Here is an 18,589-nt window from a genome sequence, read left to right as displayed (position 1 = left end):
TACTAACCTTCGATTTGGTCTTCCTACGTACGTAGTTCTTGATATGCTACACTGGTGATCTGGAGAATAATTCCCTCTACCTGGCGAGTGAGTTCTTTAGTGACCAGGGAGTAAAAGCATTGCACGTCGAACAGCCATCCCATCCATAGTCTTCACCAAAGCACTGGAGGCAGAGCGTGTGCGGGTCCGACATAGGAAAGGAGTCACAGGGGAGGCACCTACTGAAGACCGCAGCCACAGACATGCACCAAGGAGGGGTGAGGCGGAGGACGGTGTATCTATATCTTAATTAACAAAATTGAGTGGTTAGTACTGAATAAAGTAAAATAAAATGGACAAAATATCCCTAGGGAAGACTGACTGCATGGCACTACGAGGGGGAAAGGGCCTCAACCACAGCGTAGCTGAAGTAGGTCCGCTCCCATCGACGTGGAAAATAGGACTAAGGTGTGGTGCCGGTGGGAAGTTTCATGGGACTGCATGCTCCTGCGGCCGCTCCCCCACACGCACCTACATTTAAAGGGGAACGTTTTCTCTGGTGAAAAAAGTTCAGCTCTGTCCCTAGAAAGGGACGTCCATGCAGTATGGAGGAAAGGGGATGGGATGCAGGAGTACTGACATTTACTTATGAACGCTCTCTGATCAACCACTAATGGCTTTATCCCCGGTGCGTGGACATTGCCCGAGGCCCCGGCAGTGTTGAAAGAAGAGTGTAGTTGAAAGTTTGCACAGAAACATTGTTGAATTTTTTTGGCTAAATCAGGGATCATTGGCATTACATTCTACACTTTGGGAGTCATTTAAAGGTGTACGTGGGGCAGTCTTTCTATCGGTTTCTAATGGGGTACTCGGATATTAGGAGGGAGTTGAACACAGTGGAGGGCCGACTGCGGGACCTTGAGAATGTGCATGGTAGGACTCAAGACAGGGTTGTGTTGGGTCGGATTCAGGGACTGCTGGCGCAATTTAATGAATTAGCTGATTGAGAGCTCCTGCATATGGCCATCCCGGTTAGGGCCAGGCATTATGGGGAGGGAAATAAGGCAGGTAGGCTTCTAGCCAGGATGTGTAGGGCTGAGAGCTCTCGGCAACCCATTACCAGTATAATGGGCAATATGGCTCGATCCTTGTGAGGGAAAGGGATATCAATGACAATTGTTAATTTCGATTTGAAGTTATAGTCCAACTGCGATAGCATGTCCGATACTGATCTTAGCCGATATCTGGCAGACATCGCTCTGCCTGCATTACCAGCCAGCAGAGGGTGCCAAAAACTTGACCAGCTTATCACAGTTGAGTTGGCATCCGGTAAAGCTCACGGTACACATGGGCTGGGGATTGAGCTCTACAAATAATTCCAGCATTAACTCACCCCGAGATTGCTACGTGTTAAGGAGTCCTTGGTGGCAGGTGTACTTCCCTGGTCTATGCACAAGGCCATCATAACTTACTGAAACCCCCATAGACCTGCCAGGATGCGTCTTATAGACACATTGTCCTTAATCACTAAAGACACAAACATTTGCCACATGACTGCTCCCCATACATTCCTCTTAGTGTACCTAGGTCAGTCTCGTTTCATTCCAGCTGTTCTAATTTTTTTTGCAACATCCACATTTGGCCGGGGAGGCCCTTGTTCGCCAAGCTTCAGTCGTTGCAATTGATTTTGTTTGGGGTCGGGGGCCGCCAGGATGAGCAGGGCAAAACTGACTGAGTCCTAGGAGCGTGGTGGTCCTGTGGCACCAGACTTTGCACTTCACTGTCTGGCTGCTCAAGCCCCCTTAGCTCGACACCGGTATGCTGGGGATCACACTGTGGCACATTATCTGCTTGAGCGTTATGATGCATTGCCCACAAACTTTAAAACAGTAATATTTAGTAACTAGTACATCGATTCTTTTACTTCTGACCCGGTTCAAACTACGGTCAACGCTGGTTCGACAATGTTTCATACACTGGAGATTCGAGCACCCTACCATAAGGCGGTCCCTATATGGAACTTCCTGGGCATTTCTCCCCACGTTCAATCAAGAGCTCAGAGGGTCTTGGATACACTGGGTCAAATAACGATGGGTGGCAGGTTTCTTGAGGGATGGTATCATTTGAATACTTCTCTCGAAGGTTGAGAAGTGGCCCCCTCCAAATTCTGCAATGTAGCCAGATGAACGCCACATTTCGCGGACGGTGGCCCTCCTTTCCCAACAAGCCATAATCTCATGGGTGCATCGAGTTTATTGTGCAGGAGGGGGGCATGGCGCAGGGTGTCCAAACTTTATACTAGACTGCAGCCAGACACCTCCCACATAGGAACACCATGAAGGCTGCTTGACAGAGGAATTTGTGTGCAACGCTGGATGATGGGCAATGGATCTGATGTCAGTTAACTAAGACAGCCTCCCTGAATGCCGGGCTTCGGTTGATCCAGTTCAAGGTGTTAAACCATTTCCACTACACTCCCGCCAGCCTAGTCAAGTTCTCTCGAGACGCAAGTAGGACCTGTATGAAATGTGGGGTGGAACAGGGCCATTCTTTCAACATTTACTGGGCTTGCCCTCCGATATTAGCATTCTGGGGCATGGTTGCGGGAGTGCTTGCAGATATTCTGTAAATTCCACAGACCATCAAACCGATCAAGTATCTATTTGGGCACTTGGGTAAGGTATATGTGGTTACACGTTGCTTTTTCAACATTGCAGGTGTAGTGGCAAAATGATGTATACTTAAATACTGGAAATCAAAATGTTTCCCTAGCAGTGAGGTGTGGTTGCAAGAACTAGTGTATGTTAACGATATGGAGGAGGGTTAAGTCATAACTATCACTCCTGTAAGCCGGCCCAAGGACATTTGGAACCCACTCCGGTTATATCTGGCACAAGCTGATCAGGGAGGCAAGACTGAAAGGAATGTAGCCTCTGCACAGGGTTACTACCCCCTGTGTTACCGCTGTTCCCCACATGCTACGATGTGCGACTTTGATTACTGCTCGTTATATATTTTGCCATACAATTTATGCTTTGTACTATCCTCGTAGATATTGGTTCAAAATTCTGTAAACTGCTTGATTGTCCTATGAAATTTGTTTTTTAAAACAATGATTGATATGGTGTCTTAGACAAGAAAGGGTAGCATCCCCGCAGAAAACGAACACAGCATGTTAATAAAAGCTGGGTGCAACCTAGAATATCCCATGGAGCAGACGAGGCAGGGAGATGGTGTCCCAACGCCCTTCCGGAAGAGGCAGCTTTCAGCACCATGGTAGGAGACCCTGGTGGTAAACATCAGGGAAACATCAGTAAACCGTACAGAATACTATTCCAGTAAGAAAGGCTTGACCCAGTGCACAAGGGGAGGCAGGAGACTTCAGAAAGCCCAAACTGGAAAAATCTAAACCAGGGTCTGCCCAAACTACTGCCCTCAGCCAGAATTGCTAAGTGGCTGTCAAAAACAGAGGCAATTATGTGAAAACTCCTTAAGCAGGTCTGCAGACCTGCTTCTTAAAAGCTGGAGAAATACAGACAAGTGAGAGGGGGGGGGGAGAACAGGCAGAGCCTTAATTGCCACCGCAGGTAGCTGGCCAAAGACAGCACACCAATCATTAGAGGGGAATGGAGACAAAGGGTCAAGTAACCAACTATACTGGTTGGTCAATATGACTGCAACACAGCCAAGACCACCCCCATAGTAAAAATACAGGTACCTATGCTGGTCTAAACCAGTTGCAACTAAGAGGGAGGCTGCCATGTGGGCTCACAAAGAGCCCACATGCTAAACATTGCCATTTTGAGTATACCTCATGGGTGGCTCCAAAACAAAGGAACCCTAAAATCTAAAAACGGCCAAGAGCAGGATTTTGGTGCCAATTTCTTTGTGTGTGGAAATTAGCCTGTGAGTCTTTGCGGTAACCATTTTTTATACAATGTGTCTTCACCAGGGTCATGTGCATGGCGTTCGTAAAGCAGGGTTGACGCACTGTGTGGGGAGCCTCACTAGTGGGACCAGCGATCTTCAAGTAGGAACTGCTTTGTCCCCATCCTCAATTTAAAGTGTTAACTGACAAATATCTTAGTAGTCAACTTTCAGCCCCAATGCCATTTTGGCCTACAGCCCTAGACACCTCTCCCTGTTCCGATTGTGCCAAGGCATCAGTCCCATCAGTGTACAAGGCATAAGCTGCCCAACATTTCCATTTAAGATTTTGCAGTATCTTAACCCCAAGCCTTTTTCTAGCCTGGCATTTACCCTCCTCTGTCATGAACGACTGCGATTATAGATGTTATACTGGTCTGTGAATAGGAACCCATGATTTAAAGTAGGGCAGAATTTAAAAGGGGGTTTGGAGAAAGGGAGGTGGTATGGAGGGGGGCCGGCACAAAGTTTGAAACCAACCAAGTTACTTTCCTTCTCCTACAACTGTACGATAACGAAACAAACCATTGCCATCACAGTGTCAAAGTTTTCAGCACAGTTCACATCATTCCCGTTACAGCCCATGGCTGAAACAAGGGTGGGGGAAAAAATAATCTATGAAGGAAATTGATTGGAAAGAAAGGACTAATCCAGAGGGGACAGGGCAATCAGTATCCCCACTGGGGGTGACGCAGTATGCAGTCACTCCAGGAAACCAGAATGAGGTTGGAAAGGCCCAATTAAACCCCATGGCAGGGTGAGAGAAACTAGACCCCAAGACAAGTTGAGATAAACCAGAACGGGGGCTGGGGTGGGTAAAACCCAGGATATTAGTCACTGGAGAGACCAAAGAAAATAACTAGTGTGGAGGAAACAGGTGGTGCTAAAGGATAGAAGAAAATCATACACTGAGACAAAGCACTTGATAAAAAAATGAAGGAGAAAGACCAATTAAAGACCGACACACCCCAAGGAGGGGAAGTTCGAAGAGACATTTGGTCTTTGGATTTGAACTGTGCCACGGGGAAAGGCTCCACTTTGTTTAGATTAAAACATTAAACCAGCCACTATTCTCTCCTTTTGGGCAGAGGCACTCGTTCTGCTTCTGTTCAATTTATGTTCACAGGGGTAGGGACAGCAATCAGGTTAGAGAGGCTTTTCTGGACGGTGGACATTTTTTAATTTGTAGAACATCCTGACTAGTACGTATTTAGATGGCTTTCTTTGTTTAGAAGTAGGGCCAAGAAACTTGGGGACAGCATAGGTTATTTTTTATTTTTTTAAAGTGGCTTTTCAGGCAATTGGTGCAACTGCAACCATTACCATAAAGACTGGTTATTTTGCATGCAATAAACAAAAATGAGAAGTTTAAGCAGCGACTGGACTCACCCATAGGGCAAAACAGAGAATACAACAAGAACCTACGAGATGGGGTTGAAATCATGGGGTACAACATCTGCGTGGAAGGGATATTGGGGACTCCACGACTAATAGGTGTACCCTTGTTTAGTCTCTGGAGCTTAACCAGGCAAGGGCGTTCTTAAAAACAGCCCCATTTCCAAAGTGCACATTGCTCTTGATCAGTTGGTCAGGTTATGCAGATGGGACCGGAATAATGCCTATGTCTTTAGGTGTACTACTCGCCCAGAGGAAAATAATGTAGAGCTCTTCCATGTCATTTTCCCAAATAATGCTAATCATCCACATGTCAGAGCTTGGCAAACTATTATTCCATTTTGATGTGTTTGCAGTCTCTAATACAATGGATGGCGAGCTGGTCTTTAAGTCAAGAGTTGTCAAATGTTCAGTGTTATATTAGGTGGCGCATTAGAGATGACTAGTGACGGACTGCTGAATGTGCCCGAATTTTGGACAAAATTAGAAATTACTAGTCACATGTTCTAGCGCACCTTTGGTGCGATCACAAGACATTTTTAGTATTCATGAGACTCAATTCATTAGTGAAAATAAATTTATTGATTAGATTTTTCCCTCAACACGCATTTCCCCAATGTTATTGGTTCTTCAGGAGGGTGTCACAATGACAAATACATTCCACTGAAATTTTTTCAATAAAGTATATTAAAGATAGATGCCTACAAAAGCAACAAAATAAAATGTATGGTGTACAACAATATTGGAAAAAACATCACTTGATGGAGAAAATTGAATTCGAAATCAGAGAATATGACAGTTAATTATGTATTTTGGCTGCATATGCTTTTGATTAGGGGTAACATTTATGTGGCTTAGGCCACATTAATCGTTTAAATTAAATTGAGTTGATAGCGTAACTCCTATGTTAACAATTCGCACCTTGTTTTGCAAAATAAGACGACTTGGTGTCGATCCTTCTGGTTTAAGAATGATTTATAAAAGATGCCCCGTGTTTTGTTTCTTGCGAACTTGAATATTTAGCATCAATTCTATTGGTGTTTATCCTGTTTACGAATTATCTAGGGCTAGTAGCCCTAGTCTGAACCTTAATAGATATACAACCAGAAAGCATTAGATATTGGAATCAAAAACAATCCTTTTTACTTTGATTCACTTCTAGATACCAACACATTGCTGATAATTCATTTATTTTCACTAATGAATTGAGTCTCACGAATACTAAAAACGTCTTGTGATAGCACCAAAGGTGCGCTAGAACATGCGACTAGTAATTTCTAACTTTATTCCATTTTAGTAATATACAGCTTTTAGCAAGCAATAGCCCCGGATTTACAAATCTTCAAACCCGTACAACATTCTACAATCAATACCAAACATAGAAGTGCAAGGCGCCACTTGGACCCGATTAAGATTCACACCTCAGTCCAATAGCTTCTCAGTTCAGAACATGGCCAGAGCATATGCATGAAGCAGGCATTTGGCTGCAGACAACTGCGCATAACCCCTCACCACCCATGTCAAACAGTTTAATTCTAGCTGGAGAACAGTGTAATTTAAGGATTCTCTATTGGATACCTTGAAACTGGAGTTGAATGACATCTTTAGTCAATTTACATACATTTGACAATTGCTCAACTGAGAACTCCATCTGCAAATACCAACCCCACTTAAGCCAGGTGGCAGATGCTTTGTTCTGTGTATTTTGCTGTATTAGTCCATACAAGGAAGATACTCCCTCTCTTTGACCATGCTGCATTGATTATGCACGTAAGACATGTGTGGGCGCAGGTTCCTCCAAGAATGAGGGCCAGTATATGTCTTGATTGCCACCCGCAAACGTTTGTAGAGCAATTTCTGCAGGGCACTTCCTCCCAATCTGATCTTGCCACTAGCTCAGTTTATAAAATTTCCCTCCTGAAACATGTCGTCCAATGTGTAGTGTAAAATTGTGCCATCTGGCAAGTCTTGCTAAATGTGTTACCCATTGTGGGACCTAGAGCTGGATTGCGCGAAAGAGGTATACTCCTATGAGAGGGGGGGGGGGGGGTATCAACTCCCATCAGTCGGAAGAGTCTTCTCCATGCGAAGAGTGTGGTGCTGGCAGGAACTAGGGAGTGCGGGCGGGGTGGTCTGGTTTGTGGTGTCCGTGCAGCAGCAGGGTCTGTATCTCTGCTCCACCCACTGTGTCCCTCATCAAATGCACATGTGGGGGAGTCAGCGGTCATGCAAAATGGAACGTACTGTAAAAATGGAGCGTACTGTGCCCAAGCAAGCAGATAGCATAATTCGAAGTCCGGCACTGCAAGGCCACCTGTCGTATACGGTAATACTAGTTTGTCCTAATTCTAACCGGGCCTGGAGCCCACACAGACTCCTCCGTTTGTTTAACACCACATTCCTGGCCATAGAGGAATGGTCTTAAACATGTTAAAGGTTTTGCGTGTTCTAATCAAGTACTTTTCAACTCAAAATGCCACCTTGCCTGTGTCCTAATCTAACTTACCACAGAACAGTGTGCAGCATGGAAACCTTCCATGGGTCCTATACCAGAAACACCCTGGTCAATGGTTAAGTTTAATATACAAGCTTTAATAATTTGGACCAATAACTGAAAGAAACTTTTCACAAGCTGCAAAAACAGACATTGTCAAATTGGTCACTGCCCCTCATTACTTAGGAAACAGGGCAATCTTTTATAAGATGTGGATTGCGACGCCCTATAAGGTCCAAGAAGTCCTGAAAACATGTTCACAAGGTGTCAGGAGGTTCTTGGAAAGGAATAAGTAGATGTAGAAAATAATTACACTGTTGACTGCCAGCCGTACCCACCACCTACACACCCGCCCACCTTGAGGAGCCCAAACTGGCTAAGTATGATTCTCAAGGGAAACTATAACTTTCATACAACACATCCAAATTAAGAGAATCACTGAAATGGTAGGTTACTATAAAAGATCTCTCAAAACACTGTGTATATAAAGGGAAGGATAGTGGGGGCAGGCAGACAGAGCTCCTCAAAGGGAGTAAAATGGCAGAAAGCAGCAGCAAATGCATACCTGCAAGGAACATCACACAAAATCCTGTCATAGAAAAGAACTTCCTTTCGCCCATCATTTTCAACCATCAGCCTGGGGATGCTGGAGGCATCATGGTTCACGACCATGATGCATGGACTGTTCAGTCGCTTAGCCTGATGGACCAGAAGATAGCAGCGCTGGTTATCGACATCATTTGCAATGACAAAACCCTCTGGGAATAAAAGAATCATAAGTCAGATAAAAGGGCAGGGCCTTCAATCTAAAAAATTTGAGACACACTCAAACTATTGCTCACCTGGAAACGGAATATTCATGTCTGCATGCAACATTTCTATTAGCTGTGCAGTCTTCGATCCTGGCGCAGCACACATATCTAGTATCTGGAAATAAAGAAGAACTTGTTCCATAGGCAGGTCAACTGTGGTCTTAATTACAGTAAACTAAGCTGATGCACCTAGATTAATGGAGTGTGGTGGTCACAGTAAAAACACCACATTACAACAGAACTTTTTTTTAATTTATATTTATATAGCGCGCAAGCAGCCCAGGGGCATTGAGGCGCTGTTACTTGCAATAACTTAGTTACAGGGTACAGGCAAGATAGCGATTGTTGACACATTATGAATACTACAAAACATCATACTGTTACAGATATTGCATTTGGTCATATATTACAATTTATATGATAAGTATTCATGCTGATGTGACAGGCCTTATGTGAAGAGGGTAGTTTTCAGAGTTTTGCGGCAGGTGGTGAGGGAGGCCTCACCTCGGATAGTGGGAGGTAAGGCATTCCAGTGAGTGGGCGCGAGATAAGGGAAGCTGGATCCACCCGCTCTGACTCTTTTTACTAGTGGCACAGAGAGCATGTTGGTGTACGGTGATCTGGTTGGCCTGGTAGTGGAGACGGGGTGGATCCTTTGTGAGAGGTAGGCTGGAGCAGTGAGGTGGATGCACTTGTGTGTCAGTGTCAGGGCTTTGGCTCCCAATAAAGGAAAGGATTGTATTCAGTGGGCTAGTTTTCTGGCCTCCGAAATGTGTTCTCTTTTAGCAATGCCTTGGGCTGCCCGGAGAGCATTGTTTTGTATGACTTGTAGTCTCTAAGTTTTTATTGGAGGTTCCTAGAAAGAGTACGTTGCAGTAGTCTAGCCTAGAGCCGGTGATGGCTCTGGCTATGTTGGTGCAGTTCTCTTTGGAGAGAAAGGGTCTGACTGCGTTGATAAGTTTGGCATGATAAGCAGCTGTGGAGGCTATTGCGTTGACTTGTCTATCCATGGATAGGCTGGAATCCAGGTAGACTCCCAGAGTTTTGACAGAATATGAGACAGGAATTTTAATGGAGTCAATGGTGAAGTGACTGAATTGGGCATCTAGATTTTTTAGCGAGTCGGGGGAACCTACCAGGAGGAGCTCCGTCTTGTCAGAGTTGAGGCATAGGCCGTTGTCTGCCATCCAGGCTTGGATGGTGTTGTAGAGGTTGTTCAGGGTCAGGGAGTCAGTGTCATAGTTACCTGTAAGGGTGAGGAGGATCGGAGTGTCGTCGGCGTAGTTGGTGTAGGAGATGCCCATAGCGTCGAGGATGAGGAAGAGGGGTCGTGTGAAGATGTTGTATAGGGTGGGGGAGAGGCAGGAGCCTTGGGGCACGCCACAGAGTATGATGGTTGGTGATGCGGCAGCTAGGTCAGCGAATACTTGCATGGTTTTGTCTTGTAAGAAGGAGGTGATCCAAGCTGTGGCCTCTGGGGAAAATTTGGCAATGGAGGAGAGGTGGTGGCATAGGACGCCATGATCAACGAGGTCGAAGGCCGCGGATAGGTCAAGGAGTAGGAGAAGTGCTGGTTTACCCATGTCTCTAGCATCGTCCATCTGGTTTTTCAGGTCAAGTAGGGCGGTTTCGGTCCCGTGTCTGGGGCGGAAACCAGATTGGCGGAGTCCAAGGAGTTTGTTCTCTTCAATGAAGTGCTGAACCTGCAGGTAGGCTGCTTTGTCCAATATTTTGAGGAGGAATGGGACATTGGTGATGGGTCTGTAGTTGTTGGGGGAGGTGGGGTCGAGAGTTGGCTTTTTTAAAAGAGGGCGGACCCAAGCTTCCTTGAGGGAGGCGGGGACTTTCCCTGTGGTAAAGGAGGCATTAACAAAGGCTGTTAGGAAGGGAGCTGGCGCTTCCGTGCAGTCTTTGATAATGGAGGCTGGGCATGCATCACCTTTGCAGTTAGAGGGTTTGATGTTCCTCATTATGTTGATGTCTTTTTCCTGAATGGGTTTGAAGGAGAAGGGTAGGGGGGAGTCCGGGGTAGGTGGTGGGAAAGTTATACGCTTACTAGGTAGGGCTTGTTTGGTGGCTAGTATTTTGTTTTTGAGGAGGCTTAATTTGGTTTGCATGGCCGTTTGTATTTCATCACACCAGTCTTTGTCTTTGGTGAAATTCTGGGGGGCGGGAGTGGGTGTCTCGAGCTCCCTGAAAATGGCAAATATTTCTTTTGTGCTAGATTGGGCTTCCGAGATTCTGGATTCAAAAGATTTGGCCTTTGCTTGGGTGATTGCCTTTTTGTATTTGGTGGATAGGGCTTTAAAGATCATCTTATCTTTGTCAGAGTGGGACGTTTGCCACTGTGTGAGTGCAGCTTTTTTCTCGTTGCGGAGTGTGAGGAGTTCAGTGGTGAACCAAGAGTTGGAGTGGGTTGTGGGCTTGGATTTGCGAGGTTTGAGAGGGGCAATGGAGTTGATAGCTGCTTTGATGGCAGCATCATAGGTTGTTGCAACGGTTTCTGGGTCTGAAGAAAAAGGTGGTATGAAGGCTGGACCTTGGAGGAAGGGCAGTAGCCTTTCCTTAGTGTGCTGGCAGGAGCTTCTGGCGAGGCAGGGTGGGAGCGGTTGAGGTGAGGGGGCAGCAGGGGAGCTAGTGGTGAGGATGCGGTGGTCAGACCATGGGGTGGGAGTGTTTCCTGTGATGAGTGGGCAGTTGTGTTGTGCGATCCAATCGAGCGTTCTGCCCTGGGTATGAGTTGGGCTAAGGATGGTGTTCTTGTAGCCTAGAGCCTTGAGGGCTGAGTCAAGGGATTTGGCTGCTACGTCCTTACTATCCAGGAGCCCTAGGTTGACATCCCCAAGGAGAATGGCTTTGGACTGTTTGAGGTTGTCGAAGAGGAGGTGGATGAGAGAGGCTTGAAAGTGTCCTGTTGGGCCTGGCGGGCGGCAGAGAGTGTGCATAGTAATGGTGCAGTGGGGAGAGAGGGTTATTTTGACTTGGAGGTAGTCGCTGTTCAGGGATTTCTCTACCTTTCTAATAGAGAGGCAGTCTCTGGCAATAATAGCTACACCTCCACCTTTAGAGAGGCGATCTTGTCTGGTGATGGAATAGCCAGGGGGTAGGGCGAGGGAAAGCGCCGGGCCGGAGGCCTCATGTAGCCATGTTTCAGAGATCATGAGTAAATCTAGGTCATGGGAGGTTAGGAGGTCGTGGATGTCTAGAGCGTGGGCATTGACGGACCAGCGTTAATCATTGTTTTAAAAGATTTTTATACCATTTTACCATCGATACAACTATCATATACACAATTGGTATAGTTACCCTTAGAACATCTAAAATAATATATGATGCATTACTCACCGTAATCGTATTTCTGATGCTTGCATCTGCTTAGATTCACAGGCTATGCATAGACCAACATGTAGTGGTAGCCGCAGAGTATTACATTTTTTGTTTTAGAAACTAAAAAAGGGACGTCGACAGGGCGTGCCAGTAATACTCTCCCTAGTGCGACATCCACTGTACCAATGGTCCTTCACGCGTCGAGGACTCTCAATTTTTGTTTCCGACATGAGGCAGCATGAAGTGTGGCATGAGTACAGATGTAAGAAAGCAGATCAGAGTAGATACAGCCAGAAAACATCTATGCACCTTCTACTCCACAGGTGCGGACGGGTGGGCGCATGTGAATCCAAGCAGATTCAAGCATCAGAAATACGATTACGGTGATTAAGGTATCTCTTCCGAGGTGTGTGGATCTGTTCAGATCACATGCTATGCATAGATTAGCTAGCAGTGTCTGGAGAAGGTGGTTGGTTGTGAGAAGGTACAGCTGCATATAGATGTTTTAGCACCGCTTGTCACACCTGTGAATCTGCTTTAGAATGTGTGTCAATGCAGTAGTGCTGAGGGAAACTATGTATGGAACTCCATGTTGCTGCTTCACAAATGGCATCGAGCTGGACGTTTGCAATAACTGCCAGAGTAGCTACTGTACCCCTGGTAGTGAGAGCTCTTGATGTGAAAGACAGTCTTGTTTGATAGAATAGCAGAGTTGTATGATTTTCACTATAAACGTGATCACCTTCCCTGCCAGGTGACATGGAGACAAACAGTTGGTCTGTTTTTCGCAGCGGTGTTTTGTTTAAATAGTGAAGCACCGTCCTCCTTAAATCTAGGGTGTGTCGTTTTTTTTAATTTTTTTATTTTTTTATTTTGATATAGCTGAATAAATCAACTTTTCAAAATCACTGACAAGTAAAAAATAATTTTGCTACACGACAGAAAGAAAAGGTTTGAAAGTTAGAGCACATAAAATGAGATAAAAATGAGCAATTAAATGAATAACTAAACTGGGTAACAGAAACAAAACAAGGCCAAGGTATTAATAATTAATTCTGAATTCAAAAAACACTCTATAATGTACTATCAATATGACAAAATTAGGTATCTCTTCAGGTAAAACAGCTTCTAAAAAATGTACCAAGGCCTTTATAACCGAGAATCTGATACTCTTAAATAAAATGCTCCATATCTCATGGTCATCCTTTTCCATATACAAACTCAACAAATTGTTACAAAATTTCTCTCGAATAGCCTTTAGATTAGGGCATGACACAATTATGTGTTGCAGAGTTTCCTTTACACTTTGATTCTCGCAGAAGCGACAGAAGTTAAGGTCAGCACCAATAATTTTACGCCTGACCAGCACTTCTCTCGTCAACCATAAATTTAGCCTCATCCGCAATAGTTTGTTACAAATGTTTGCAGATGGACATTTCAAAAGATAGCCAGCCACTTGACCCAAGCATTTTGTTCCAAAGAGGTTGGGATCAAAATCTCTGTCACACACAGATCGTAGTTTGTGATCCAATCCCAGTAATAAAACTTTTTTTGCACGAACCGGATTTTCAATAAGAAACTGTAAAGAGATGTTGGCTTCAACTAGGGTGTCCAAAACAAGATTTCGCCATTTTGAAGGAAAAACAGCAGGGGAAACAGAGATGGCGAGCTACCGCGCTCAGAATGTTATTGTTGGCCAGTCTAAGGAGGCTTTTACGGAAAAAAGGAGCACATTCTCCATTTGACTATGCTATGCAGAGAGTTCAAACCCAGCTCGAACCGTAATATGGGCAGGGGCGAACAGTTCGGAAGACGCAAAACCCTTTTCCAAAAGGTGGCCTCAAGTCCATTCCATGTGCTGTCATTCGAATATAACTTAGCTTCAGCACCATAGAGTAGAATGGGAACAACCTTCTGCTCATAAAACAATCAGAATATGTTTTAACGTGAATTTCCCATACTTATGAACAAGAATTTTGGCTTGGGATATCAGACTCAGTAATTTTGAGTATAAAATATGCAGAGATTTGCCATCACAAACGGTGTTTTGAATAAAAACGCCCAGATATTTGTATTCCGAGACAATTTCCATAGTTTCTTGTTGCAGAGACCATATCCCGTTGTAAGTTTTGCAATTACCAAGAGGCCTACAGACCAGGATCTGGGATTTGGACAAATTTACTGTTAGATAATTTGTCTCAGCATAATCTGATAAGGCAATTAGCAAATTCTGTAAGCCTCTAGGAGTCTGAGAAGACAAAAACAGGTCATCAGCATAAAGCATCCACGGGATACGCTGGCCACCCAACTCCGGAGCATCAGCTGTGAGCCCAAGGAATGAAAGACCCATATCAAGAATGAAAAGGTTGAACAGTATGGAAGCCAGTATGCATCCCTGCTGAATTCCTACAAAAGTCGGAAAAGAGGCAGACAGAAGGCCTTCGAGTGTGAGCCTGACTCTCATAGTGGTGTCCGTGTGTAAATAAATGATTAAGGCCAAGAGTGAGGATGGACAACCAAGTGCTTTTAACTTAGAAAAAAGAAGATCACGAGTCGAAGGCTGACCGGAAATCAATAAACACAAAGTATAGAGTTTGCTTCCTATAGGCATATTGAGACTTGAGCATATTGATGGTAATTATGTTGGGGATCGTGCCGAGAGCACTAACAAAACCAGATTGAAGAGGGTACCGTTTGAAGTGATTCTTTGTCCAATCATTCAGTTCTCTCAGAATGAGACGCTAACATGCCAAAGATGCTAACATGTTACTTCCATCAGTTTGGAATAATTTGGCCTTCATGCCTCTTGCCCAATTCCTGTAGTTAGTTTGTATGCGAGAAAGAGCAGCCCAACGTAGGTCTGGAGGGAACTTTAAGGCTTTCCTTTTTTTCAGCCCGAACCATAGATTTTTTTAGTCTAATTTCATGATCAGTGATGTGCAAATGCGGTGTTTGTTTTTGTTTGTGTATAGTAGAGCTCGTTGGAAAAGCTGCATTAGATCATAATACACAACATCTGACGGAAAGTCACTCACAGCATTACTCTTTAGTTCATCATGATCGTATAGCCTAAAGGCTTTCAAGGAGTTTTCAGACCACGTTAGGCGATTTCTAGCAGGATTTACCTCATAGGACCCCTTAAGATAGGACAGTGGAGAATTGGGTATAGACATTCGAACAGCAGGTTGTGTGCAAGATGTGATCACTCACTTCTGATTCAATAATTTGGAAAGATGTAACCATGTTTAGCATGGGCGCGTTGACATAGGTAAAATCAATGATCCCCTGGCTACATGCGCGATGCCAGGTAGGTCTAGGTGGAGTATCCTGTGGAAAGGCACCATTTAACATGTAGGCGTTTTTGCTCAGATTTAGAGTGAGGACCCAAACAGTAAGTTTAAATCACCCGCTAAGTAGATCAAATCTATAAGCCCATCTAAGGTGATGATATCGAAAGCCTTGTTTATCAGTTCCATAAAACAGTCATCAGAGATGCCCATAGGGTTCCAATAAATGTTAATTACGGCACATGTAAGGCTTACCCCCACAATTCTGGACATTTGTACAAAATCATTTGGACAAAACCACGGGGCGATTTTTAGGCCAGAAGACTGCTCTATAGCAGTTAATAGACCGGAGGTTGGACGTCCCAAGAGGTGCTTCACTGCTGGTACCAAACAAACATCAAAATTGTTCCAAGAAGGTGGACTGGACAACCAGGATTCTTGGAGCAAAATGACATCATGATCCGACAGATGCAAGGTACGATTGTTCAATAAGTGCCGATTTCCTCTGGAATTCCAGCTGACAAAGGAAAGATCTGATTTTAAGGGATTTGGATGCTAACATTGCTTGCTCCGACAGTGACAACTGCAAGGTTGTGCAGATCGAACTTGGGACTTGTTTGATTGTTGAATCGGGTGCGCATCCTGCTGACGCATAGATGATCTATGTGATGCGTCTGGAGTAGGTAGTAGGGTAAAGCCAAGGTCAAGAAATTGGGACTTCACAGCCCAAATAGCATTAACCACCACCCTCAAGTTGATCCAGAGATTTACAGAGGAATGATTTGATGGGTCTGCAAACTCAACAAGTATCTATGGTGCCAATATCATCGAGCTCAGGGACCTCACGAAAAATCACCAACACAGAGGCCCGATTAAGGTTATACTGTTTGGTAGGCAAAGGCTGACAGCTAAGGGTCAAAGAGTGTACCGCCGGGCGCTTAAAACTCGGAGGTAGGTTTCTGTTTAACTGATGGTGGTAACTCATTTGGGATTGGGTGAGGAATATTACTCGGCTGTGGGGCAGATTGAGAGGCAGGGGACGCCTCCAAAAACTTGGTCAACATTGTCTGCAGCAGTCTTTCCATGTCATCGGAAGTGACAAAGTTAGAGACGTTAGCAGATTCTCCCTTCTGTGAAGGCGCCAGAGAGCCAGTAATCGCTGCATCAGTCGAGACAGGCACACTGGCCTTCTTCAAAATAGGAACCACTGAGGGTGATGGTTTATGGGGAAACAGTCGGTGCCGGCTGTACAAAAGTAACATTTTTAGAGACAGATTTGGAGGACAGATATTCATCAACTGCCTTTCTTATCTCTGCAACGGTTTTCTCCGTTTAGTAAGTTCTGAGCCATGGAGGCATTAGAAATCAAACTAGTTGCTGTTGGATTACAGCTAGTGGACGCATTAACAGTGAGGCAGCTTGTTGTTGACTTGATGGAAGTTTGAGACATCTGATCAGCCACACTTATCAATTTACTTAAAGGACTGTAAGCCATAACAGGATCAGTAGGAGCAGGGCATATCTTAGCTTTTTTTGCCTGCATATGTTGAGAATATTTTATTGTGATCGCTTTAGAGGCCAAGACAGTCGGAGTAACTGAAGTTGAAAGCTCATTAATAAAAGCTTTAGTTTGAGAAGTGCGATTAAATGCAGATTTGATATTTTCCGTTTTCTTTTTCTGATTTAACACAGGAGTCTTTTTGGAGAAAAATCCCCCCTTGACAGGAAGGGAGGTTTTTGCCTCAAAAAGAGAGTAAGTGGGTTTCTTCTGCATGTCAGTTGTTGTTTCATGTGCATTATTCATGTCAATTATAGGATCAAGTACAAAGGGTATAGGCTGATAAGTTTGTATAGACAGGACAGCCAAAAAGAATGTCTGAGAAAATACAGACTTTTTAGTAATTGGTACTGCTTCTGAAGGACTCAGGCTCTCAAGTCTATTTGAGATTGTAAATTGGTTAGCAGGTAACTGGTCAAGCTGATTTGAATGAACTTCAGCCTTTATAACTAAAACCTCAAACAGTTTAGCCAGCGCTAAAATGGCATTCATAGATGTGAGCGCAAAGCTAGCGCTCACAGTCTGAGAATCAGTGCCACCAACATCAGTGGAGCATTTTGCAGCCACTTTTCTGGGAGTCGGAGCACTAAAGGACAAATTCGTGACAGAATTAACAGCACTAACATTTGTGAAAAGTGTGGGTCATTTGGACAGATTTTCAGAAATGGTAGGAGGTGAAAAAGCCCAGCATTAGCGTCCAATTCAATTACAGGTATGTCCTGAAGAACAGGACTCAGATGTTTTAGCAGTAGATGTAACACTTACGGATGAGACAGAAATATTGAGTGCATCAGAGGGCGGAACCACAAAACCAGTTAAAATATTTGTTAAGATGATGCTATCAGTACGGGAAACATTTTCTTTTGCAAAACTGAGGGGCCAGGCAATGTCACAGATTTTAAAGTCTCACTGTTTGTGCCCTATACCACAGCATCTGAGGGTATTGTTTGACCACTTATACCTTTCCCAAAAGTGCTGGTTTTCGTGGCATGTCCATGCAAAGGGTCTTTTGGGTCCGTATCTGCCAAAACCGGATGTCCAAGGGTTGTAGCTGAAGGATTTCCAGTAGTTTGTGTGGTGTTTTCTACACGACTAGAGTCCCTGCAAAAGGAACAAATGTCCATTCCTAAAAGAAGCTCAGCTCTGCTCTTTGTAGAATTTATGGCGCTTGTGCGCAGAGTAGAGCTAAGACGTGTTTTTTTTGTAGCTGCAGAAGAAAAGGTCTGGGAACTGCTCACACCATTGGTGCTATGTAATGCAGTTACCGCCGGCATTATGGCTTGCAAGGAGTTTATGCCTCGTTTCATGGTTGAGAGAGAGTGAGATTACAATCAAGGTGCTTAAAAGGGCGGAATAGAACCAATAATACTAAGAGAAACAAACCTTCGCCGCGACGAGCGCGGCAAAGCGGGACTTAGACCGGGACTTACTCCGGTGCACGTGCGCAGTGCGCCCGGGAAAGCAGTTATATGGAGCCGCCCACAGAAATTTGCATGCAATGCCTAAAAAAGAAAAAATCACAATAAGTACAGAGTCCAAGTACAATCGTGGTATACTCGTGGTATACTGCTGGTTAAGATCACCTTCTGGTAGCTGTAGTGCAAGTGTCCCAAAAGTTCCAAAATTCAACATGCATGAAGCACAAAACACGAAGAGAGCAACAGCAACAGCGTGAGCGGGCAAAGCGGGACTTAGACCGGGACTTGAGTTTTTTCTCAGCTGAGCTTGACGGGTTTTGAAAGAAAGCAGGTAGTTCAATGGACTGGTTGACATGGAACTTAGATCTGAACTTAGGTGAAAGCCTAGGGTG

General features: G+C 44.6%; 1 protein-coding gene across 1 annotated transcript in view; it reads right to left on the bottom strand.

Moving 5' to 3' along the window:
- The window catches only part of NSUN2 (NOP2/Sun RNA methyltransferase 2), a 1,120,965-nt gene that overhangs the window by 774,739 nt on the left and 327,637 nt on the right, over window positions 1–18,589 (bottom strand). The window contains exons 6-7 of the mRNA XM_069613723.1: window positions 8,638–8,722; window positions 8,361–8,553 (exon numbers count right to left, since the gene is read on the bottom strand). Of these exons, the coding sequence (XP_069469824.1) occupies window positions 8,361–8,553; window positions 8,638–8,722 (278 nt within the window). The remainder of the gene's footprint in view (window positions 1–8,360; window positions 8,554–8,637; window positions 8,723–18,589) is intronic.

The sequence above is a fragment of the Ambystoma mexicanum genome, chromosome 5p (genome assembly GCF_040938575.1).
Source record: "Ambystoma mexicanum isolate Mex_15411 chromosome 5p, UKY_AmexF1_1, whole genome shotgun sequence".
Taxonomy (NCBI): domain Eukaryota; kingdom Metazoa; phylum Chordata; class Amphibia; order Caudata; family Ambystomatidae; genus Ambystoma; species Ambystoma mexicanum.
This window is presented reverse-complemented; position numbering and strand designations above follow the sequence as displayed.